Source organism: Panthera uncia, chromosome C2, assembly GCF_023721935.1.
Source record: "Panthera uncia isolate 11264 chromosome C2, Puncia_PCG_1.0, whole genome shotgun sequence".
Lineage (NCBI taxonomy): Eukaryota > Metazoa > Chordata > Mammalia > Carnivora > Felidae > Panthera > Panthera uncia.
In genome coordinates, this window is record NC_064810.1 from 15,101,300 (window position 1) to 15,127,839 (window position 26,540).

At 41.8% G+C, this 26,540-nt stretch overlaps 1 protein-coding gene across 4 annotated transcripts in view; it reads right to left on the minus strand.

Annotated features, from left to right (window-relative positions):
- Positions 1-11,503: 11,503 nt before the first annotated feature.
- BACH1 (BTB domain and CNC homolog 1) overlaps positions 11,504-26,540 on the minus strand; it is a 43,042-nt gene continuing 28,005 nt past the window's right edge. For all 4 annotated transcript variants that reach the window (XM_049627957.1, XM_049627959.1, XM_049627958.1 and 1 more), the window contains 2 exons: positions 25,330-25,536; positions 11,504-14,254 (listed from right to left, as the gene is read on the minus strand). In XM_049627957.1, the coding sequence (XP_049483914.1) occupies positions 13,799-14,254; positions 25,330-25,536 (663 nt within the window). In that variant the 3' untranslated portion in view covers positions 11,504-13,798. The remainder of the gene's footprint in view (positions 14,255-25,329; positions 25,537-26,540) is intronic.

Consider the following 26,540-nt stretch of genomic DNA (forward strand, 5'->3'; position numbering starts at 1 on the left):
AGTCTCCTACCTACAAGATGCCTTTCTATCATAACACCACCATCAAATTCAGGTTCAGCCATATTTCTCCAACTAGATCATAAGATCTTGAACAATCTTGTGAATAAATCTTTACATGTTGTCAAATCACCTCTCAACTGATAGTGTTCATTCTTCACATACTTGTTGCCACTGATTTCTGATAATCTTTTAAATCCTTGACTGCCAAACTCTAGTTTTATTTCAGCTTCTTCTGTTAATTAGTTGTGTTTGAAGATCTTTTCACACATTTGTTGGTGATAGCAGAGCAAGTGTTCCCTACACACACTGTTTTTGCTTTTCTGCCTCCCACTTATCAAGTCCCTTCCTCCCCCTAGATTTGGTCATGGTCAAGCTCACCCTGAACAACTCACGACCAGTGAAATGTCCAGTCCTTCCTAATACCCCTCTTCCATATTTTTCTTGTCTTCTGATTTTCCCTCTCCTCTGGTGCTCCTTCTAATCTCCTTTGTGAGTTCTTCTTTCCTAACCATCAATATTCCCTTGGGGGTCTGCCCTCGACTATCTTCTCTGCTCCCTGTACACACTGACACGCATGGCTTCAAAAATGGACCATAGGTTGGGGCACCTGGGTGGCTTGGTCGGCTACACACCTGACTCTTGATTTCGGCTCAGGTCACGATCTCACTGTTTGTTGAGTTCGAGCCCCGTGTTGGGCTCTGCACTGACAGTGCAGAGTCTTCTTGGGATCTCTCTCACCTTCTTTTTCTGCCCCTTCCCCACTCTCTAAATAAATAAATAAATAAATAAATAAATAAATAAATACTGTAAAAAACAAAGCTTAAAAAAAAGTGGACCCTATGTTAAATGGCATCAGCGGGAAGCTTTGACACAAATCTTCCTCCTGAGCCCAGTCTTATATAGCGACTACCCAACGGACATCTCCACACACAGGCACGCTTCGTCCTTCATGTGATGTATACACTACACTCACCATTGAAAGCTGCATCTCATACTCAAACCTGCTTTGCTCTTGTGTTCCCTACCTCACTGAATCCCAACATCTCCTACACCACTATTCAAGAAAGAAATCTGGTCATTGTTGTCCAGGATTCTTCTTTTTTACCAGTCCGTCTCCTTACCTGAAATCAGTCACCTCTTTCCTAAATGTTTCACGAACCTCAGTCACCTCTTTCCTAAACGCTTCGTGAACCTGGCCACTCTTTTACTTTCTTCCTAGCACCGCCACCCAGTCCGGTCTCTTGTCCGACAGTCACCACAGTCTATTAACTGACCTCCCCAACACCACTCTTTCACGCCACAAGCCATTCTCCTCACCATAGCCAAAGCAAACTTCCTAAAACACAAGACTGGTCATATCACGACTTTCAAAATTTCCCACCGTCTTTAAGGTGTATCCCAAACTTCACAATATACCTAAGAAAATCTGGACTCTCTCGTCACTTCTCCCGGCTTATCTCATACCACTCCGCCAACCTGGAGCTGTCGTCACCTGTCCGCATACACCTCGCATTCAATCATGCTAACCACCTTTCAGTTATACGGATACGTGGGGCCCTCTCTTGTCCCTCAGCTTTTGCACCTGCAATCGCCTCGGCGTAGAACGCTCTTCCCCAGGCCTCTTTCTCAGCTTCCTGCCTCATCACTGAAATGGCCACTGCTTGGCTACTTGCGATTCCTCCTCATCCTCTGTACATGACAGTAAATCTCAGTTTCCTCTTCCCAAAGCTGCCTCACTGCCTGGCAGAAGGCCTCTTGTATAGGATCCCTTTGGATTCCACGCTGAGTGGTTGGACTCCTACACCACTCCTAATTCCTCTTCTCAAATGCGACTCTCTATTCTGCTATCATAGGTGTTCCATCCACCCTTCGTCTTGTTTTGGGTTTTTATTTTCAGGAGCTAGGCACCAGTCCCTTGTGTCCCCCAAACTCTAGGTGACTCACGTCAAGGCTTCTCTAAGGAGCTTCTCAGAGCGCCCTCCCTAAGCTTAAGATTTGAGTCTTAATACCATAACCGCTTTTTTCTAAAGTGATTCTCTATCTTCCTTAAAAAGCTCCTCTCAGCCTTTTCAACCAGCTTTGCTGGTGGGAGTTGGGGGGTCACCTGAGGATTCTGAAACCAGCTCTTGGTCAACTCCTTTTCAAGTGCTGCACAGGGGACAAAGGAAAACTTTGGCACATCAAAGGGACAGGGAAGGGGTCTGACTGGAAGAGAATAACAGAGGAGAGGAGTGATGAGAAATGTAATTGGTGGGCTAGGAAATGATGGAGAACCACAGAGAGGAGTTTGTGGCTTTTTATTTTTTTACAGAAGGGAAGCCACTGAAGTGGTTTGAGCAGAAGAGAGACATGACCTGTTCCCGTGTCCTAAAAGTCACTCCCTTTCCTTTGTGTAGAATGGAATTCAAAGGGCCAAGAGGAAAACCAGGAGAACAGTATGAAGGCATCTTAGAGGCTCAGTGGAGAGATGGAAATGGCTCAGATGAGGTGTTGGCGTCAGGCAAGGAGACCACTCAGTGGGATTGAAGCTCTGGTTTGCCTCTCTGTTAAATTAAAGCTGTGTTTTGTGGTCAAACCAACAGGCGTTGCTGGTGGATTGGGTATAAAAAAAAAAATTAAGGGAGAAATGAGAGATGACTCCAAGGATTTTGCCTGGAGCGATGCTGTAATTTGCTGAGATGGAAACGGCCAGAAGGAGAGCAGGGTTAGGGTCAGGAAAGAGTACTCCCAAGTCTCTTGGGGGTATGTGAAGTTTGCAGTGATTGTTAGACGTGCACATGGAGAGGAGAAGGCATTTGGAGTCTGGAGTCCACATGCTCTAGTGTCCTGGTTGTCTATTGCTATGTAATAAACCACCCCCAAAATTTAGTGGCATAACTATAATTTTTCTTCATACTCATGGATTCCGTGAATCGGGGACATGGATGGTTTATCTCTGTTCTACAATATCTGAGGCCTCAGCTGGACAGACTCAACCAGCTGGGCATGGCTTAAATGATGTGAAGTCTTCTTTAGTCATATAATCTGGCACTGAGCCTGAAATGACTGGAGGGCTGGGCTCAGCTGGTACTGTTAATGGGAGTGCCTACACATGGCCTTTCTCTGTGACTTGGGCTTTCTTACAGCCTGATGGCGTCCGAGTTGTGGGGCTTCTTAACGATGACTGACGGCTCCAAGAGCAAGTGTTCTGGAAATTTGCTTTTTCTTCTTTAAGTGCGAACCGCATGGCCTTTCGTGGCCTAGGCCCAAAAGTCGCAAAGAATCCCTTCCATGGTGTTGTATCTATTGGTCATCTATTGGTCAACATAGTCACAAGTCTCCTCAAAGAGAGGAGACCCAGATCCCACCTTATAATGGGAGGAGTGCCAGAAGAATCTGTGGCCATACCTAGGATATCCCCAGATGCCCTGCTCGATGGTGGGGACCCACAAGAAGAGCACAGAAAGGCACTTCATTGTGAAGTGAATTGTATTTTTATTACTTTTCTAATATTTATTTATTTTTGAGAGAGAGAGTGCAAGCGAGCATGAGCTGGGGAGGGCCAGAAAGAGAGGGAGACACAGAATGCAAAGTAGGCTCCAGGCTCCGAGCTGTCAGCACAGAGCCCGACATGGGGCTCGAACTCACGAGCCATGAGATAATGACCTGAACCGAAGTGGGATGCTTAACTGACCGAGCCACCCAGGCGCCCCAGTAAAGTGAATTTTAGAAGTCAGTTTCCTGAAAGACGGACAGAAAGCTCAGACGACAAGACCTGAAATAGGAAAAAGAGAAGAAAATGTCCATGTTTTCCTAGCAAGGGCCTCAGTGCCGCCGGATACCCTGGAGCCTGAGAGAAAACTAAGCCTGGTAGTTACAGATGCGGCTGTTGTGTTCAATGGGCCAAAGTCAGGAGACGTGATCCAGTAATGGTCTGGTTTTCCTTTCACCACTTCTGATCCTCTGTCCATGTCTCTTCCCTACCCGCCGGTGGTAGCCTGGGCAAATCCCAAAACTTTACCATCTTTTCTGACTCTAAGAATGGTTTTATCTTCAGGTATTCACAAGCCCAGAACAGGATCTGTGTGAAGCGTATTTTGCTTTTGAAACTCAGGTAGTTTCGCACAAACACCCAGCAGTCAGGCCTCTTGAAACCTCGCGGTTTCAGGTCCTGGGCCCTGCATTGCAGCAACTGTCGGGAGCCCAGGAGCACCTGACGCTTGTGAAAAAGGCGAGCAGCCTGTGGCCTGCAGCCCGGCTCCTCCTGTTTCGTGAACTGGCCTCATCTGCTTAGTCTCCGGCGCTGGGATGGGCCCTGGGTGGATGGCACACGGCTTCCCCCTTCGCGGCCAGGCTCTGCATTTCCCCTCGTCATCTGCTCCCATTTAGAGTTCTTGCTTTGCTGTTGACCTTTCGTCAAGGCAGATAACCAACCGGGGACCTATCTCTGGGCTCCTCACCCACCACCGGGACGTGGGTGAGGCTCCTTCCAACTGACATCTCACAAGCTCCGCCCAGACATTGCTCTTCACCACACACAGACTTTGTCCCTTGTCATAAAGGCAGGTCCGCATATGGCTTTAGCCTACCCACCTGCTATGACACACACCCGGCACCATGGTGGGCCCCTGTGTGGTGGCCAAAAGGAACAGGGCACAGGCTCTTGCCGTGTGGCTGTCTCTCCCCAGCCTTCCCACCACTAGACTTTGGCATTGAGAAGCAGGTGCATCTCCCTTCACACACACACACCCTCTTGCAAATTCCTAAGAACACACATCAGATTCATCCAAGAACCTTTTCTTAACTCGCCTCTCTGAGCAGCAGAGGGGGGACATAGAAGTTTCTGCAGCTCAGCCACACCCAGCCAAGAGTGAGAGGTCAGCTTCCGCTTCCAGCAGACAACTCCATCTCTGTGCAAGGTGCCCTTGGCGTCCCTTCTCTGGACTTTAGTGACAATGAAGTCACTTGGAAGAATCTAATCTCTCAATGAATCATAAACTTTCTCTTATCTAAGCTGGAAACCAAAGGTGGTCTGGTTGAAGGGCAAGTTTGGCAACCTTCGGTATGCCCTGCATGGAAGTGTCCATGCTGTCATTTCTCTAGTATGTGGGAGCATTTGTCTCCTGTTGTCCTCAACTTAGAGGCTTGATAATTTTCTTGATTTATCAGTGTTAGACATTCTATTTAGCACTATCCGGTAGAATTTTCTACAATGATGGAGATGTTCTATGTCTGCACTGTGCAAAATGGCAGCCACTAGCCACATATGGCTACGGAGAACTTGAACCAGGGCTAGTGAGACTGAGAAGTTGAATTTTTAATATTATTTTAAGTAATATAAGTTCAAATAGCCTCTTGTAGCTAGAAGGTACTGAATTGAATGGCACCATTCTATAGAATAAGATGGCTAAAACTTACTTGATGCTAGCTATGTACTAATTAATAACCGGTCTTCTGATAGGAACTTTTCCAAACATTGTTTCATTTGATCCTACAACTATACAAGATGGACATTTTCTCCATTCCTGCTTACAATGTAAGCCAGGAATAATTTGCAACTCACTGCACCTCCTCCAGCTCTTTTGTCAAATGTCATTTTCTCAGATGGCTTACCATTGCCATTCTAGTTAAAACTGCCACCCTTGTCCTTCCATGCTATTTTTCTCAGGTCTCTTTTCACCATCTAACATACTATATGCTTTATAGTTTTGTTAATTGTCCACTTACCCTAACTAGAACATAAATTCAGCGAAGGCATAGATTTTTTGTCCCCCTCTTTCTCTAACGGATGCCTGGAACCCAGAACAGTGTTTGGTGGTTCCTCCTGGGGCTTACTAGGTTTTTGCTGAATGAATGGATGAGTTGCCTTCTAGACAGACCAGGTCCTGCTCCATGAACGCCCTCTGTTCTGTGGAGCCCTTGTGTGGGTTTGCAAGTGAAGATGGTCAAAAGCCATCCTCAGAGGCTGAGACTGGGCAGAAATGAACTGTTCCACGTGTTCCAGAGAGAAGAATGTGGGTCCCTCGGGCAATCAAGGAGTAGAAGGGAAGAGAGGAAGGAGCCAGCGGTATGGCATGAGGCTGAGACACAGCACGAGTTTGGACAGCCTGTGAAAATTCCCCACTGTGGGGGGTGGGGGGAGGATCTTAAGACAGGGCTAATAGTGTTTTCTTTGCAGCCACCTGCATTGCTGTTATATAAATACAATATTTAATTAAAGCCGACTCTACTCATAAAAGTCTAGAGCTGTAGGTATATTAATTAACTATTTATTTTGGTGGAACTAAAGGAAGTCATTGAGTTTAATGGCTCCATTGACAATGTGTAAAACCCAGCACACAATAACGGATCAACTGAACTAATCTGATGGAAGCAGGCACCTCAGAGAGGGTAACCATGAGACCGACTCTAAGCCAGTCCTACCACGAGAACCTCACTGACACTCCAGAAATCCAACTCCCTCACCAGTTGAAGGACAGTATTTAAGAAATACGTGTTGAAGAGTCGATTTGGATTTTCACAGAGGGTGAATGGACATTTGAGTCAATCTTACTTTGATCTCAAGGGCCAGAAGACCCAATATGGACGATGTACAGATAAGAAACTGTGTCTAGGAGAAATTAAATTCCTATGGCTCTACAGTGTTTACGCGTCAAAACCAGCCTTCAAAACTAGGTCTGTCTTCTGTCTGAACTCCAGGCCCATGCTCTTTCTGTTTGTCCCCACAGCACTTTCTGAAAGGACCTGGATTTGTGCCCTGAGTCATTGCCTACATTTGTGCAATTCCTTTAGTCTTTAAGTGCATACTTCGTCTTCACCCTATTTAAAGTATGTTTGCAGCTGTCCGAACACAAGGCCAGTCTATTAAGTGCTTATCCTAGCCAAATTCTCCTACCTTATCTTAGCAACTGGATCTCCTTAATTTATATGTGCTCCACTCCTCATTCTTATAAATTCCAAACCCCATCTTTGATTCCACATTAAGCTCCCTGTCCAGATGCTAATTCATTTATCTGTTCAGCTGAAAGACAGCTGTTTGAGCAGATACCCAGAGTTCTAGGAACAGTATGGAAGACTTTATGGCAGATTGGATTTTCCACAACAGACCCCTCAAATGCCAGATGCCAAGCAGAGTAGGTGGGGTCTTCTAGAAACCAGAGAAGAAGCTCGAAGAAGGCCAAAACAGGGCGTTTAAAAATATTTTCTTCAGAAAAAAAAAATGATTTCAAAGGTACCGGTAGTGGTTCTATTCCCTGAAGGTTATCAATTATATGCAACCAAAAGCAAGCAAACGTAAGTATAGTTATTTTACAAAGGACAGCTATTTGAGATTTACAGTGCAAAGCAAAAAGACAGCAAGTTTCTAAAGTGTGCAAAGAAGTATTGCTTTAGAAAGATTACAGTATAGTGGATAGATACTTCTATATTTAATATAAGTACTCTGAGTATTAATGGGATCTCCTTGCACGAGATTAATATCACATCAGACACCTGCATATCAAGATGGTAGCTAGAAAATTCTTTAGATGCAGTCTCCTGAAAGAAGGAAATTGGCTGTTTAGGAAAACAGCTGGCTTTCTAGACAAGTGATGAAGTATGAGCCCAGAGGGGAGGGGGAAGACAATGTCTGCTGAAAAGATGGCTGTGTTCAAAGGAGAAAGAAATGTGCTGTGCTCAATTCTTAAAATCTTCTCCATTATCTTTTCATTTATACTTCCAGGACAAGGTAGAAAATAGAGGTGAGGGGAAGAAAAAAAAATGTTTGTGGTTAAGCACAAGGTCACACTTTGTAAACTTGAACCTGTGTTCCCACAGGGGCTGAAGGGAAGGTAGGGGGGGATGGGTGGAGGGTCCGTGATATTCAGTGGGGATGGCTTCTCTGTTTGGGTTTCTTGCTGCTTCTCTTGTAAACCTTTCAAAGGCCCCAAACTCACTGCTTCTACATGATTTCCCCGCCCTACCCACCCTCCCCCCTTCCTCTAACCTTCTGCTTCTGGGAGACGGATCTTAACCTTTTTACTCATTCCATCCCTGGAGAGGTGGTGACCTAGTTGGGTGACCAGTTTGGGAATAACTGGTTGTCATCTGCTCAGCCTGGTCATTCTTCCTCTTGGGATATGCCCATCTCAGAACAGCAGTGGTTGCCCTCTGCCCCCCACACCCTCCTACTGATGAGCAGAGGTGGTACAGGTGGGTCGTCCAGTGCTGCTCAGGGAAAAGTCTCTCTCTCATGGGAACCAGGAGCTGTGGGGGTGGGGGCAGCTACTTCCTGCTAATAGCAGGAAACAAAACGTGGCAAACTTACCTCCTGCTGGACTTCCCGATAGGCTCTCACTCTAAGCTGTTCCTTCAACTAACTATTCTTGATCAGTAAATTGAGGCTTTATTCTGGTTTTCCATCCACCGTTTTTCATTTCATTGCTCTCATTGTCCCTAATTCAGGAAAAGAATATTGAAATGCTCCTCTGGAAACCTGTGGGCAGCAATGTTAGAGACAGAGAAATCAAAATCAGAATAGAATGTGGGTGGTAAAATACGTGTGATCTGGAACGTGTGGACCCATGATATATAGTGGAGGCCAGGAAATTTTTGATGGTGTGTGGAGGCTTATATTGGGCCAGGTGAGTGTTCACAGTTGAGAAGGTGGCCTGGGTGAGGGGTTTTAGACCAGCCTGTGAGTATTTTGAATCCGGAGGGTCATGGACCTTATGGTGCTTTATTCACAGAATGTGACTTTCTGTGGAATCCCAACTGCCCTCGTTGGGCCTTTGGAAAGGCTGAGTGAGCCCTTAAGGAAAAGGCACGAAACCTCAGCAGAGGTGTGGGTCACTCCTCACAGACAGTGTCATTCCTTCAGGGACTCAGAAGTTGTACTGGCCCGATGCCAAGAGTCTAACTCTGATGACTCAGAGTTCATAACGGGACACACAAGACCATCACCGCATTTGCGTCACCTGTTTTGAAAGCCAGCCAATCTCCAGCCATTGGAGCAGATATCTCAAAGTTCTATTCCCAGGACACAGTACCCAGCATGCCCAAAGGCTGGAGTCCACACTCAGTGATATCTGAGATAAGCACAGCAGATGGAGAGAATCCTTGTATCAGTTCCCCCACAATGCCTGTCCGTCACTGCCCACTTTCTAGAATCTACCACCTGTGAACTTAAATTCAACTGGCAGGAACATCCCCAAGAAGGACCCCTTTGGTGGACCACAAGGAGCACGAGAAAGCGGCAGCAAGGTGGCATAAATTAAATGAAGTTGCCCGCAGCAGGCCTGTGGATGCCCTAACACCAGCAGCAGGCCCTCAGCCCAGTGGGCAACCTCCGGGCACCACTGGGCATTTCCAGGGGAAAGGACTCTTCACAGAGCTTGCAGGCATACCTGGGAAGAGTAGTACGTGTTGCTTTCCAGCTCTTTCAAGGCAGCTAGATCCCAATGCGCTACAGAATGCTAGCCAGGTTCCAGCTCTTCACCAGTAGTGCCTGGCCAACGTCACGGGCGCTACATGCGTTGCCCCAGATGCCATTCTGCATTGGGGCCCAGGGAGGAAATGGTGGCGGGGCCAGCCTCAGGTGCACTTGTCTACAGTTGGCGCTGGATAGTTTAAGTCCGTGTAAGTAAGCAGCCATCCCTCAGAGGTAGCTTTCTCAGGCCTAAAAATTGCCAAGTCTGCCTCACTTCAGAGTTCGCTTGTAGTAAATTCCCTGGGCAAAGCAGCTATAAAGCTGTGTCCCACAACCCGGCCTCCATCGGCAGTGTGGACTTCACCTACCACCTATTTCTTTCTCACATGGTCCAGACCATGCTCTGGATCGCCGGTAGCTCTGAGCAGCTGCTCAAAGCTTGATTACAAGGTCTGGTTGAAAGTTGGATGGAATCTGGTAGACGTGACTCAGTAGATAAGTCTTTAAAACATAAGAACTAATAACGATGGTAACCCCCCCCCCCCTTTAAAAAAAGCCCTACATGGGGCGCCTGCGTGGCTCAACTGGTTGAGCATCCGGCTTCGGCTCAGGTCATGATCTCAAGGCTCGTGAGTTCAAGCCCTGCGTGGGGCTCTATGCTGACAGCTCAGAGCCTGGAGCCTGCTTCGGATTCTGTCTCCCCTCGCTTTGCCCCTCCCCTGCTCGCACTCTGTGTCTCTCAAAAAAAAAAAAAAAAAAAAAACGTAAAATAAAAACTTACAAAAAAAAGAAAAAAAAAAGCCCTACACCTCTATCCAAAGACTGAGATTAAGTAAAACAGTAGCAAGGCTAAAATCTGTGCCTCCTTAACCATCTGAGTGATGGGAATATTTTTCTTCAGGCATGATAAAATAGGAGAGATTTTCTCATAAGTCATACTGATTTTGATCAAAAGACTAAAATTAGTAAATTCACATGAGAGGTGAGAAAACGGATATGGAGTGTACAACTCTATTCAATTAGAAGCAATTTTAAATAATTTTATTTATCTGTCAATTTATCACCAATATCTAACATTTATGGTTTTGCTACATTTGGATAAGCACATTAGAAAGAATGTAAATTAAATACTATGAAAGTTGCCTTTTAATGAAACATAATCTTAACAGGATCAGGATATATAAATTTAGTGGTTTTATTGCATTATTAGAAAATTATGTTATGAAAGATACAAAAAAAAATCAATAGATGTTATTATTTCTGTTTATTTCACCATCAGTATGCCATCTTTTACCATTATGGCTTTGTATTTTCAATCTGCCCAATAGATTTCAAAGAATAGTTTATTACATGCCTAATAAAACACTTAAAATATTTACAGATTCAAAATAGATGTTTCAAAACTGAAAAAAGTTGACCTGAGAATTCAATATAGCATTGCCATTTATTTGTTTGACTTTTTTCCCCAAGTTGTTAATGTGGCAAAGTGTCCACATGCAACCTGTATCGTCTACTGCAACAAATATATTTAATTCCTTATTTAAAATTGGTTAAGCATTAAGCTACGTTAGGTTATAAAATTTACAGATGGAGAACCAAGGTTTAATTTATAACCATATTTGTTTTGAATGTAATAATTTAACAACAAATTATTTGCTATAGTTGTAGCATTCAAATAACGAAAACAATTTTAAGGTAATATTATTTTATGGAGTTAGACGTAACAGTTTTTTAAAAATCACCAATCATTGAGAAGGCCAATTCATAAAATAAGGAACAATGATCATGTAAATATGCAATATACAAACTGAAAAAAACCTTTCCAGAATTCTGCATGAAGGAAAAGATATACACTGTATATACATAATCCTGTCACTTGTCTTCGGCAGCCAAAAAAAAAAAAAAAATCATAACAAACTTTCTTAGAAAAAAACTTCTTTAGAAGTTAATGTTAAAATAGGCATAAATGTGTAATGCTATGCAATATATAGAAAATTTCCCTACCTTATGGCTGAAAAACAAAGATAAAATCCTTTATCTCTCTGTCCCTCTGTATTACAATTTGAAAATCATGTAGGTATGAGGTAGTGTAGTTACTTGTATTACATGCTGGCTATTAAAAGTAATGCTGTATTTTACAAAATATCACACTTGGCCAATAATCAGAATATCATCAAAATAAACCCTTAATGCTAAACTATTTATATGTAGAGAGAAATCTAAACCAAGTGTCTAAAAAATCATATTTAAGTTCTGAGACAACTAGGATGTATCATAAAATATTAAGTAACCTTTCAAAGCAGTTATTTACAGTAGCAGTTAAAGCAAAAGGTTATGTGACATTTGCACATACACAAACTGATATGACAGTTGAGTGGACACTGAGGTAGGAAATCAAGGATTCCATTGGTTTTGTATAAGATTTTACATTTTGTAAACCAGAAAAGTTTTTATATTATTTTATATTTTGGAGTTAAAATTTTAAATTACAAGTATCAAAGAGCTAGCTACATGGGGATATTATCTATCTACCTATCTATCTATCTATCTATCTATATATATATATATATATAGGTATGCACACGCGATTCTTCTGTAGTATGGGATGCACTATCATAGAATTACCCTCCCTGACAAGTTCTTAAGTACTCTTATAAAAGCTTCTAGAAAATAAACAAGCCCAACTAGTTTTGTCTTACAACTAAGTCAATAACAGAGATAACATACAAATCACTGAAAACATACTAGCAATTATCTCCCCCGCCCACCCATCGGAAAGGGTAACATTTGATAAATTACTCTGAAATATGAACTCTGGTCCCCATATGCTGTCATGACTAAGGTCTACTTGCTAGACTTGCTGCTGTGGATGCTGGACTCCCACGGTAGCTACACAGGCCCTTCACCAGACTCGGGATGCAGTTGCTAAGCCTCTCTCTCAGGTGTCTGATCTTGGTAAAATTAAGTACTTTTCCAATCCAAACATGATAAATTACTCCTGTGCACCCTTTAAAACTAGGTTCTACCAATGTGAATATATGCAATTTTTTTAAAACACTGTTGACAAGGTTCATACTCTGTAGGTTTACTGGACTCTCAAACACCAGAATGGCTGAGAGCCACTGCAAAATGTTGGGGGGGTAAGTGCTGGGACTATAAAAGCTTTACTTTAAAACGGGACTGAATGAACACAAAGACCGATCACGAAATGCCCAAGTCAAAGTGACTTGTGTGCCCTTATACACCAGACCCGGGGAAGGGAAAGAGATTAAGTCTGGTTTCCAGATCCAAACCCACAATGGAACGAGACTGAACTTCGTCCTGTTTCACAAACCTGCACAGCTGTGTGTAGATACATTTTCCTCTACAATAATGCTGTTTACAAGTAAACCACAGGACTTCGGAAATAGGATGAAAAATGAACTGCCGCTCCTGATAAACGTAAGCCGTTTTCTTTCCCCACGAGGTCTGCTTTTCTTGCAGGGGTCGTGACCCGGGGTGGGAAGGCAGAGAGCCTGGTGTCTGGGGCAGCCCTGCGGGAGTCCAGGGAGGCCACGACAGGGCTGCCGGCGCGCCCCCTCATGCCTGTGTCCCAAGTGGTACTTCTTCCAGAAGGGAAAGAATGTCAGGAACCAGAAAGATCATGGTGGACCCAGATGTGGTAGAGACTGCAGAGAAAGAAAGGAAGGGGGGAGAATGACACTTGTCTACTGTTGATGCCGCCAGCGTTTCTGAGGTCGACCCTGAGGAGGGAGGAGCAGAAGCCTCTGCCCGGGCCGACCGCGTGCCTCTGTGTCCTGCGTATTCCCGACGTAGCTGAGGAGTCGCGGTGCAGGCCACGCCAGCCCTGGCGTCGGTGGGAGAAGAGCAAAGCTCCAGGATTCGGGCGAGACACTGTCTTCCTCACCCTGCAATTCTGCACAAGTCTTCAGACGGCTGACATCCCACTTCAACACACGGCGGGGCTATACCGGCCTCACTCGGGGAGGCATTTTCTTTGAAACCGCCGTCGTGCGAAAGGTCAGGTTCTGAAACTTGTGCAGGCCACTTCCTTAGCAGGAACTCTCTGCAGACGCTTCAAGCTGTTAAACTTTTGACACGCTGCAGTTTTCACTGTCCAATTCACTTTGCATATGGGAAGCGTTACTACCAATAGTGATTGTTCTTTCAAACGGAGTTGTTAAAGCCTCACGACATTTTCACATGTGAGTTTTCAGGATCCGGGAGGCATGTAATTTGTGCATCTCGTGGAAATCAGGGGAAAGTCAGGGTTGCCTTCAGAGGAATTCCCTTAACAGCAGAGCTAGCGGGGGCCAATAACCAATACTGTTAAGAGTCAGAGGCTGTATTTTGCTCTTAAGACGTCAAAACTGCAGCGGAAAACGAGACGGTGTGCCGGAAGTGAATGCGAGTTTACTCATCAGTAGTACATTTATCAGTCATCTGCTGGCAGAAGTCCGAGATGCCGCCCCCCTGCCGGCACGGTTCCGAAGGCCCGGCCTGCTCGGGGGCGGCAGGAAGCCGGGACTCGCCGGGGGCACAGCCCGCAGAGCCCCCGCCCTTCGGGCCGGGATGGGGATGGCGAGGGCTTGGCTCCCCGGCAGGTAGTGCCGCGGGGGGCCCCTCAGGTAAACTCAAAATCGATGGTAACGCAAGTTCGCCATCGGGAGTACTTTTTTCTTTCTCGGAAATTAAAAATGAAAGTGGGCAATCTGAAGCAGAGTACTTGGCGAGTATCTGTATTTGTTCTTGACTTAGAGCTGCTTCTTTACAGACTTGCTGGCAAAGTCCTGTTAGGTTCTGCTTCGTCTCACCCAGAGTTGACAAAATGTGATCTCTTTCTTTCAGCAAGCTCTCCTTTTCATTTTGCTGTGAGATGGGAAAGAGAATACAAGGACTTGTGTTTAGTAGCTCAGTCGACATTTCTGAAGTAACCAAACATTCGTATCTCCTGGGTCTTCTCATTAAATGAGACCACCAGGGATTTCTACTTCCAACTCAATTCAAAATTTTTTTAAATAACCCAGAGGCCCATAATCCCTCATCCAAAACTCTGATGTATCTTGGGGTTCAGAATTTTTCAGATTTTAGAAAGACAATACGGATGCACATGTACTCCCTCCAGCAGGGCCTGGGGCGGTACCCCACGGTCAGACATCTTCACGTTTCTAAATAAAACACATTAAAATACCAAATAACGCACATAGTAGGAGAAAGAAAGACTTGACAACAGCCTGGCGTCAGTTTTCTTTTTTTTTTTTTCCAGTCAAAACAGTTTATGACAAACTTGCCATGTTTTCAGAGCTTTTTGGATTTACAGATTGTAAACGAAAGTGGACCATACGTTTGCGATGGAAAACCACCAAAAAAAAGTACGAGTACACCGGGCACAAGTACAGCAGCTCCACTCCCTGAAGGATTCTAACCATGACCAACATTTGTTGAGCATTTGCTTTGTCCCAGATATTGTGCTAAATGCTTTCAAATATGCAGTCTCAACCACATCATTCACACCATGACTCTGTTGATTTAAGTAATATTACACCCATTTTATAGATGGGACTGAGAGCTTAATATGCCCAGAGTCAGAAAGCTACTAAGTGTGTGTATTAAGTGTGTACTAAGTATGTACTAACTGAGTTACTAAGGTGTGAAGAACCTGGGGATGAACTTTGTGTCTCTTATTTATTATTTTTGTTCCTGTTATGATTACTATTTAAAGTTTTTATCCCTGTAGGAACGCCCGCCGCAGGATGTTTTCAAACTTTTCCTGGTTCCTACATTTCTGTCCACCGTCACTTGCTGCTGCTGCTGCTGCTGCTGCTGCGGCTTTTTCCATCAGTGTCCCACCTTATCCTTCCTATTCTACCGCTGCAGTGCTGCTTACCTAGGATGAGCTAGGAAACCAAATAATCAAGCTATTTATAAACAAAGAGTAAATAAATGTTGGTAGACGGTCACAGGTTTCTCCCGTGAAATTTATGACAACTCTCTTGGCTTTCTGCCCACTGACAGGCTCTGGAGGAGAGGTTGCAAGCTAACATTGAGACAGGTTGTCTCAGAATGATAATGCACAATGACCATCCTTTAAATAGATTCTTTTCTGGAACAAAAACAGCTAAAAGGGTAAAAGGAAATTTGCTTTATATAAAAGTGCTGCTACTGTTTTACATAAAAGTTTTTCTTAAAAAATTGTATGTGAACCCAGTTACTGAGAGTCAGGTGTTTAAATATCTCAAGGCCATCTACTATTTTGAGAAAATGTGTGGTGAATACAGAGTCCTATAGTAAATTTTACCTTATCAAATATTCTCCAATCTGTTCACATCTTTATACAACTGTTCTGTTTTGAAAATACAGGTATAGGTCAAAAATATATACAGTTTTATATACAAATGAATAAATAAGTAAAACCAAGACCAATGTTCTTGGTAACAGAAGAGAAATATACTTTTGGTAACAGAAAGTTTGTCAGTTGTAGGCTTCTAATAAAATGAGTCTGCAGGTGCCTAGAGGACACGACCTGTGCTTACTACTACCTATCCAAGAAGGAACACATTTACTGGAATCGGCACCCACTTTTTTTTATGACCTCCTAGAAGCCAATCCAAATGAGGACGTAAACAAAGCTTCCAGAAGAAAATAAGTATTTTCCCTCAGTCACAACAATACTCAGCCATAGACTCCTCTGTCAAAGTTGGGATGAGTTTCTGTTCTAAATAGCGACAGACGAAATTTTAACTGCTGACTGGTCTTTTAAATTAAACGTGGTTAAGCAAATTAATGAAAATCTGAACTTTTTTCCAGAAATGAGAACTGCCACTTAATCTACAGATACTACGAAGATGACAAATATTTTATAACTTCTATCTCTTTAAACACCGATCATCTTGGGGCGCCTGGGTGGCTCAGTCGGTTAAGCATCTGACTTCGGCTCAGGTCATGATCTCGTGGTCCGTGAGTTCGAGCCCCGCGTCAGGCTCTGTGCTGACAGCTCAGAGCCTGGAGCCTGTTTTAGATTCTGTGTCTCCCTCTCTGTCTGACCCTCCCCTGTTCATGCTGTCTCTCCCTGTCTCAAAAATAAAATAAACATTAAAAAAAATTTTTTTTAAATAAAAAAAAAATAAAATAAACACTGATAATCTTAAACATTCTCCCGACTTCCACCCCACTAAATAAAGGGTGACATAACTATACTCCTCAAGTACATCCCATACAAGATGTCTTGCTTCTTTCTTTACAACAACTAAAACCAACAGGTACAACCCTGCAATGCCACCATGATTAGTTCTATAGATTAAATGCCCCCAGCTGTGCCTCTGCACTTTTAACTCCTACACAGGTAAGTTTGTAGGCAGTCGGCTGATTTTTCCAGGCCACTCTAATTTTAAAACACAAACTGACTTCAGTAGAATTCAGTTTAATAACTGATTATTAAGGGGCAGCTGGATGGCTCAGGCAGTTAAGTGTCCGACTCAATCAAGAGTCTTCGGCTCAGGTCACGATCTCATGGTTCGTGAGTTCAGGCCCTGTTGTTGGGCTCTGCTCTGACGGCACAGAGCCTGCTTGGGATTCTCTCTCTCTCTCTCTCTCTCTCTCTCTCTCTCTGCCCCTCCCCCACTCTCTAAATAAATAAATAAATAAATACTTAAAAAAATAACTGGTCATTAAATAAAAGTAATTCAACTTAATCACTTCGTGACATCTTTAATTAAAGACACCTCCTAAACATACGACCAGCATCCAGCTACCTATCTCTACAATGTATTTTCATTTTCTTAGAATGCCATTGTATAAAGCACAAGTCTGAGGTTCTGTGGCTTTAACCACAGATTTATAAGAAAAATAAAATTGGTGTTCTAGTACCATTCTGCATTTTATGACAAGTTTACATCCAAATCCACACTTTCAACAGTTAGTGTACAACATTCACTCAAATGTAAGAACTTAAAAATATTAAAAAAAATTTTTTTTTCAACGTTTTTTATTTATTTTTGGGACAGAGAGAGACAGAGCATGAACGGGGGAGGGGCAGAGAGAGAGGGAGACACAGAATCGGAAACCGGCTCCAGGCTCCGAGCCATCAGCCCAGAGCCTGACGCGGGGCTCGAACTCACGGACCGCGAGATCGTGACCTGGCTGAAGTCGGACGCTTAACCGACTGCGCCACCCAGGCGCCCCAAAAATATTTTAAATAGAACTCACCCAATAAAGGTAACGAGTGAAAGAATTTGGCACCCAAAGGGCTAGCTGACAGTGACAATGTTTTAGGTCAAAGAGTACTCACTACTAGAAAATGGTGATCAGTGGTTCCTTATGATGTAAAATCTCTGAACACACAGGTCAGGGAACTATGCAAGTGGCCCTTAAAAATATGAATACAAATGCTCAATTTCACTCATAAGAGAAACAGAAGCAAAAGCCACCCCGAGATACCAATTCTCCCTATCAGCCTGTGAAGAACCCAAAGCGGACAATAAACTTCTTGCTGAGGCTGGGGGCAGACACCCACATAGCTGGCAGGAAGGCAAAATGCTACGACCCCAGCAGAGCAGAATTCATTAATATCTAACAAAGTGACATAGCTATTTACCCTCTTCCAGGGACCCATCCTAAAGAGACACTTCCTTCAGCAGGAAAAAACAATGTGCAGTTATCCACTGCAAGGTCCCAAATGTCCACCAATAAGAACCTGGTATGATACTGCTCTGCAGTCACGGCCTAATATACAGAGCTGTGAAAGGAATGACAGCCTCTTTGAACTAAGAAAAATATTTGCTGGAAATCACTTCTTAAGTGAAAAGAGTGAAATATGGAAAAGCGCATACATAATTTGTTTACATAGCAGAAAGGATCCGAAGAATAAACATAAAATACTACCTGTTTTCAGAAAAGAAACACAAGAAAAAAATTAGAGACTAATGAAAAGAGTTACCCATAGGGCAGAGTTACAAATAGGGTACAGGGAGAGTCTGAGATCAAGGCTTCTGGAGTACAGCTTTCTCTAAACAGTTCTAACTTTTGAGCCATATCAATGTTTTGTATATTCAGAAATTACACAAAAAAGGTGAAGAGTAAATCGTAGTAATAAATAAACATTAATTTCACTGTATATTAAATTGCTAGCATAGAGAAAAAAAATCACTTCAAATAACTTTTAAACTTTAAACTTCAATACTCTGGAATATATATTTCTTAAGTCTTTTTTAATGTTTATTTACCTTTTGAGAGAGAGGGAGAAACAGAGCGTGAGTGGGGGAGGTGCAGAGAGAGAGGGAGACACAGAATCCAAAGCAGGCTCCAGGCTCTGAGCTGTCAGCACAGAGCCCGATGCGGGGCTCAAACCCATAAACCATGAGATCAGGACCCGAGCCGAAGTTGGACTTAACTGAGCTTAACCGACTGAGCCACCCAGGCGCCCCACTACGGAATATATTCAAGGACAAAAAAAGGCAAAGAAATCTTAAATTTTACTTAATCTGTTTCTTGTTACTAGTAGTTCTGACATTGTAATTTTGTAACTATTATATATATGATTACATATTTTAACATAATTATTATAACCATAATAAATATATTTACTATTTGCTTTATATCAGCATATATAATTATATTTACTATTACTTTAATATCATATTTACTGTTTGCTTTATACTTATATACAAGCAATCATTACATTACAAATATATATTCACACAAAGCAAATAGTAAATATATTACTATAACTGAGAGCTAAGATTTTCCCTGTAAAGAGATAAAAAACACACATAGAAGCAAAGACAAGAGCTCTATACTGCTGAAGTTTGATTGAAAATATCTACCTGGCTCATGAGTTCCATTATACTTTTTTACTTGTATTTATCCAAGGTGATGTATATACTGAATGCACTCGTGAGTTACACAAACACACATACATTTCCCACTCTGTGCCCTCAAAGAGCCCAGAAGGAGTTAACACCAGCAGCAAGCATGCTAAAAGAAACCAGGGAATTTTGGATAAAGATGATTCCAAATCTTGGGACAAGCAAAGTACAGGGCGAGCCTGTGACAGATTATTCTAGGCAGCACAGAAGCACTAATGGGGTCATGTCAAAAGGACACAGCAGCTAGCCTGAGGGGTCTCTCTCTGGCCAACTTTGAAAAAATACCAACATCAAAAAGGCTAATGACTATTGTGGTTGTGAGAAATTAAATGAGGAAAAAAATCAATCCCTAAGTCCACAGTGCTACTGAAGGCATGGCATGGCGGGAGGGAGGCAAACAGGAGGGAAGAAAAGTCCCCTTTAAAAGAGGAATACCAAACAAACAAACGGATGCGAATAAAAGAGGAGTAACAAGCATGTGTGTAAGTGGAACAACAGAATTAGGTCACTATTTTGCAACACCCATTGTGAAGGCCACCAACATGTGCTGGAAAACAAAACATGTAGGAGTCGTGGGGAAGAGGCTATTCCTAAAGTGCCTAAGTAACACGTCACAGATCACTGAGCAATTACAGAGGCAAAAACCAGAATCTCGAAAATGATGTGGCAATCCCCATCTGCTCAGGTAGGACACCTGGCAGTGTGCCCTCTACCACGCGGCGTACCATGAAGGACACGACACCAGTTCAGGTTTCGTCTCGATTCAACAACTTGCACTTTCACAGTTTGTGCGAAATACAAAGGATGGAGGAGTGAGTTAAAACCAAGTGGAAACAGTCAGGTAAACATTAGAAGTGGGACATTTTATGAGAAATCTGGCCTGGACTCTTCAAAAAGTTATCATGATTTTAAAAAGGGTTGTGGGGGTCTCGGGTTGAAAGACTAAAAAGGCACAACCAAATGTTCTGTGATGAAAAGGACCCTAGTTTGGAGGGGGGAAAAAGCATATAGATGAAATATATTTGGGAAACTATTAGGGTAATTCCAATAGGGAGTATATATAATACTGAGGATCTATTAACTTTCTCGGGTATGATAAAACTATTGGTAAAGATATGAGATAAATACATGTAAGAATGTCTATTTTTAGGAGATGCATGTTTTAGTATTTAGGGGTAAAATGTCATAATGTGGTAGCTTTTAAATGAATCAGAAAATAAAAGCAGAGCAATAGAGACCGACTGAGAAAAGACACTGGGACCGAGATCGACCAACTGTGGTTAGAAAGAGACCAAAACTGACCGACAAGGAGAGAGACAAAGACGGACAGACCAAACAACGAGAGCAGGGACACACACGTGGCTGGAAAGACCAACAGAGAAGTAAAGCAGATGTGACAAATGTAAATAATTGTTGAGCCAACATGAGGTTGTTCATTGCACTCTTAACTCTTCTAAAAGCTTGAAGCTTTCAGAATGCAGGGGAGGAAGATGAATCTCAGGAAAACATGAGAACACGTAAATCTCTCCCTGTGAGAATATAAGCATTTTATTGGCAAGGACTGTATCTCAGTCATCTTTGATTTCCTGGTAACTCGTACAACATCTAGTATGCTCAGCAGACGTTCACAGAAAGAAGAGGAATTTAAAATACAACTACTAATATTTATTGGGCCCAGGGCACGTGCTGAGCAGTATAATGGCATGTGATCTTTGCACCAGTCCTGAGGGAGATACTATCCTTATCTCCGTATCACCAATAAGGGAATGTGGGTGGGGATTAGAGGTAAAATAATTTCCCCAAGCCACAAAGCTACCAAGTAGCCAGGGACCATTTCCAGATGTTTGACTCCAAAGCCTCCATCTGACCTCTGTGCCCTAGTGCAACAGGCTCTCAAATTTTAATGTGAATGAAGATTTACCCCGGAAATATTTATGAAACACATGCTTCTGGGACCCTCCCACAGGTGTAGGGTAGGATTAAGGAATGTGCTTTTATTTTTTTTAGTTTTTCTAGTATTTTTTAGGAACGTGTATTTTCAAAGGGAGCCTCCCAGATAACTCTGATGCCAACTGCCCACAGACCACATTTCAAGGTGTGCTGCTCAACGATATCACAGAGTGGCAACGGGCAAGTTCCAGAAGGGCTCACTGGGTGTGTTTGGAGACGGCAGTGTGCGTGTGCGCAGAGCAGCCAGCAGCACGTGGCTAGAACAGATTTATCTTTTTAATATTTATTTATTTTTGAGAGAGAGACAGAGAGAGAGAGAAGAGGAGGGGCAGAGAGAGAGAGGGAGACAGAGAATCCCAAACAGAGAATCTGCTGCATCAGAGGATCTGCTGTCAGCATAGAGCCCAACACAGGGCTCAAACTCATGAACCGTGAGATCAGGACCTAAGCCAAGATCAAGAGTACTGACTGAACCATGCACCCAGGCGCCCCAAAACAAGTTTATTTTCAAGAAAATAATACAATCTTCACCACAAGATGTAAAATACTAAGGACAGATGAGGTCTTTGTACTCCTATACCATCACAATAGATAAAAGCAATGAAACAAAATGATGTCTATATACCTCAAGTCTGAACCAAGTGCTTTTGTGAATACTTCTGATCACTTACACGTTGATACCAATAAATATTGGATAACATCTAAGAGAAATACACTTTGGTAATTTTTTTCTTTAAAAAGCTAAATTCCCGGAGTGCCTGGGTGGCTCAGTCAATTTGAGTGTCTGACTCTTGATTTCAACTCAGGTCATGATCCCAGAGTCGTGAGATCCAGCCCCACATGAGGTTCCACACTAAGCAGAGAGCCTGCTTAAGATTCTCGCCCTCTCTCCCTCTGCCCCTTTCTCCCACTTGTGCTCTCTCATAAATAAATTAATTAGTTCAAATTAAATTAAATTAAATTTTTAAAAAAGCTAAGTTCTCTTCATTTCAGGGTTACCTTTCCTTGAGGCAAAAATAGTATGAGAAACATACTAGTTCTTAATTTCTCAAGAAATGTTCAAGAAGAAACATGGACCTTGTAAAGAATCCTTAAAGACAAGAGCTTTGTAAGCCAAACATAACAAAAATTGAATGATTCTTGAACTTTATTGGTTAAAAAAAAAAGTCATGTTATTGGTCTATAGATTATTCATATTCAAAGTCCTTATAGTAAATGCAATGACAAATCAATGCCTAACCTCTAATACACCATAAATGTTAAACGTAATTACCATCAATTTACCCACCAAATAAATACACCTCTTTCTTTTTCTTCAAAGGTTCTATTAGATTCTGACAGGACTTCTTGTTGAAAAATACAACTCATTTATTTATTGAATTTGAACTAACATCACCATTGTCTTTCATAGCACATTGAGACTATTAAAGTGTCCTTTATACATAATAATTATTCTACAAATCTACCGTGAAGACATTTTAGAATCACTATTCTTACCGTGATCAAAACACTGTTCTTCATGTGTTTTTCCATCCAGTCTATTATGCCATTACTCTTACGACAAACTGCAAAAAGTTTGCAGCCAATAGCCACAGACTAAAGTTTACTAAAATATGGGCCCTTCACCTAATCACCAGATCAGGGCAACATATACTGTGAATTCATTTATATGTTAACCTAACCAGTTACTGGCTATATCACCATGGCTGTTTCATTACGAAACAAGTAATTTCCCTTAAGTAGGTTCACTAAAATACCACCCAGAATATAAATACTGGGAAATACTGCTTGTCTACTGACCATGTTTCCAGAAAGTACCCTCTCAATTTAAAAAATACAAATCTGTCGCACTCCTCCATATTCTCCACTCTACTGTTGGTCCTTCTCTCTTTACAAAAGACAACAAGACCCAAAACATCACCCAATAACCAGGGTCTAAATTCCAAGTAAATTTCTTAATGTAATAAAATAACTTAAGGCTCAAACTCTTTTACATCTAGGAAAAGGGGCAGCTTTCTTATTCCTGTTAGCTAAGAAGTAAAACATTCTCTGCTTATTTTCACCTGAGAGAGACATCTGTGGCAGGTCTGAACTTTACAAGTGCCCCTTACACTTTGCAGCTAGAGTGTGCCTGTAAAAATCACCAGAACGGAGAGTAGTATGAAGGACGGGACAGTGAGTTCAAGGAAGCTAAAACATAATGCAAGACACTCTGCAAAAAAGAAAAAGAAAAAGAAAAAAAAGCTAGCATGTTTTCTCTGGAGATATTGGGAAGTGGAAAGAGACTGAGCTGAGCTCAGTCAGCCTGGTGCACATCTGGATGAGCAGATCCCTGGCAGGCGACCTGCTCTGCCTGCCCAGAGGTGGGCTCCTGGCAGCTGGGCTGTAACTATCTGTCCCTTCTCTCTTGTCACAGAAAAGGACACCTGAGCTGAAGTAAGCCAATTAGATGCTCACCTCCTTGGGAATTTAGAACTAAAACTGTAGTGTCCATCTGGACTAGATCCTGGAAGAGAGAGAGAGACTATTCAGAAGCCACACTGCAGCTACCCTTCCCATCCGCATCTAGCAGCACAGTGCAGAGTGAGCAGGTGCATGAAGATGGGGTGACACAGAAGATTCTCTGGGTTTCTGGTGGCAGTTTTCCACTTTCTTATTCTATACTGTTTACGATGCCTGCTTCACTCTTGGGCTTCTAAATGAGACACGCCTGTATCCTCACAACAAATTCATTCCTTCCTTCATTCATTCATGCTTCAGATGGTTTCGATTTCTTACAGCCAGTGTCCAAATTAATACAACAGGTAAATAGGGTACTGACCACAATAGATGAATAATAAATTTTTATTTTTCCATTTTTCTGTATATAAAGGCACAGACTGGTTTTTTATTCTTTTCTTTTTTTCTGATGAGGGCAAAGATGAACTGAATGGAGGAAAACACAACATTGTCATTCATAACAACCCAGTACAGCACAAAATAAGAATGCATTTCCCCAGACAGGTTCTTTTTTCTAAAATGTTGCTGATTGGGGCGCCTGGGTGGCTCAGTCGGTTAAGCGTCCGACTTCAGCTCAGGTCACGATCTCACAGTCCGTGAGTTCGAGCCCCGCATCGGGCTCTGGGCTGACAGCCCAGAGCCTGTAGCCTGCTTCGGATTCTGTGTCTCCCTCTCTCTCTGGCCCTCCCCTGCTCACACTCTGTCTCACTCTCTCTCTTAAAAATAAATAAACATTAAAAAAATTTAAAAAAATAAATAAATAAATAAAATAAAACGTTGCTGATTGATTGCTGTTCATAGCTAGAATGTTTGTGCTTGAGAACTTGCTACAATCACAATTTCAAACTTTCACCAATAATTAACAAAGACTCCAAACTAAATATTCCAAGAATGTTTTTGCTATTTCTCGGTGCTGGTTCCCTGCTGTCTCTACAGCTGCACTCCCATAGTTGTCTCTTTCATACAATGCTTTCTTCCACCAACCACTAGGGGAACAGAGAAACCTGGGTGCAAATTAATCCATTTTTCAATTAATTTGCGTCTTGATGCTGGAATAAATAACAAGATTCAATAACGTAAGCATTCCTCTCCCTCTAGAGTCTCAATAAATCTTGAATTTTCTATTCATATCAGCAAATGAGTTCTTTCTCTTAGATGAAAGATCCAAGTTCGTTTATTGGTTCCAGTATCGATCAAGTTATTCAAGTCTACTGTCAATTTAAATGAACAATTGTAACATTAGCTTTTATAGATACTTAAAAGAGATTAAAGTGTTTCCGAGTTTCTTCAATCTCTACTCAACCACTAAGAATTAGGTAGACAGTTAAAAAAAAAACAAAAACACACACACACCCAAAAATAGTTCTCAGTTTACATATTATAGCATATCACACTAAAGATGTAGAATACTAGCATCAGCAAAATAGTCTATGAAAACTCTTTTCGTCTCCCAAGCTTTCTAAAAACATCACGTAACTTATTTTCTTAAGATGGTAATTGGTGAATTTTGAAATTAACATGTAACTGAGCATCGACTCAGGAATTGAAACTATTTCCTCTACAAAAAAAAAAAAAAAAGAATAACTGAATGGATGTGGTGGAATTTGAGTAACAAGAAACCTGCACACTTACCAGCTTCTCAATTTCTGATTCCAGATTCTGTATACAGTCCAGTTTTCTCTTGCGACAGCGCTGCGCAGCAATTCTGTTTTTACTTCTCCTTCGAATGTCATGGATGCAGTCCAGTTGTTCCGGGGTCAGCTTGTGCATTTTCAACAAGGATTGAAAATCATTTCGGGAGAGTGAGATTATTCGTTGTGCATTAAATGGCAGTTTTACCTAGAATGTAAAATAAACATTAGTAATTGCTGCTGAGTAGTTAGACTCCCATCACGGAAGAGGAAGAGCTACATCTACATTTTCCGGAGAACTTCATTTAGACTTTAAAAAACAAAAAACAAAAAACGAAAAAAAAAGCAGACCTCTATTCCCAGTTTCTATATAATCCCTTATAATAAAGACTGATAATTTGATATTTCTAGCCTATTTTAGAGGGTTCAGAAGACAAGTACATTGAGAAACAGATTTTTTTAGCAAAATAAAAAATATGAACACAAATATTCATGTATCTAAAATTAAAAAACAGAACTTGTTTTACTCAGACATGTTAATTAACACGCATATCTTTAAGCCTCTTTCTAAAGTGTTTTTAATGTCTTTAACCAAACAAAAAAAAAATCTATTTTATACTTTGATTGATACTGATCTAACACTGGTATAACTACCTAGTAATTTCTCGAGCATTTTAGAAAATTAATTTTTCTGTCAAGAAACAGTAGTGTCACATAACTCAACTTAAAAATCTACATGTTTCACTTTTTCACTTGTCAGTATAGAAATGGTTAGAAAAACCTAATGAATATTTTAATGTCACCTTCAACATACTTAAATTCGGAAAAATTTAGGATAATTTTTTTTAATGACAAAATTGTGGGACAACTTAATTATATTAATTATTCATATAAAACACTGAGCAGTTTCTCTGGCAACCTACTTACTTTGTCTTTCAAACTTACAGAAATTAGTTACACAAAATGTCTTACAATTGCTTAAAAGTTTTATTTTTAACATTCTTTTCACAGTTCCATTAAATTAAAATTAAAATCCATTATATGGATTTATAAATGTCATATAAAAATCTGTAGATGTAACTCACGCACATATATTACTTCTTAAATTAAATCACCAATAATCTCCTTCCAAAGCTAAGGAGGAAAGAAAACCTGTCACTCTTTCAAACCCATCTCATCCAACAGCTAGAAAACCAAAGAAAATGATAAAGA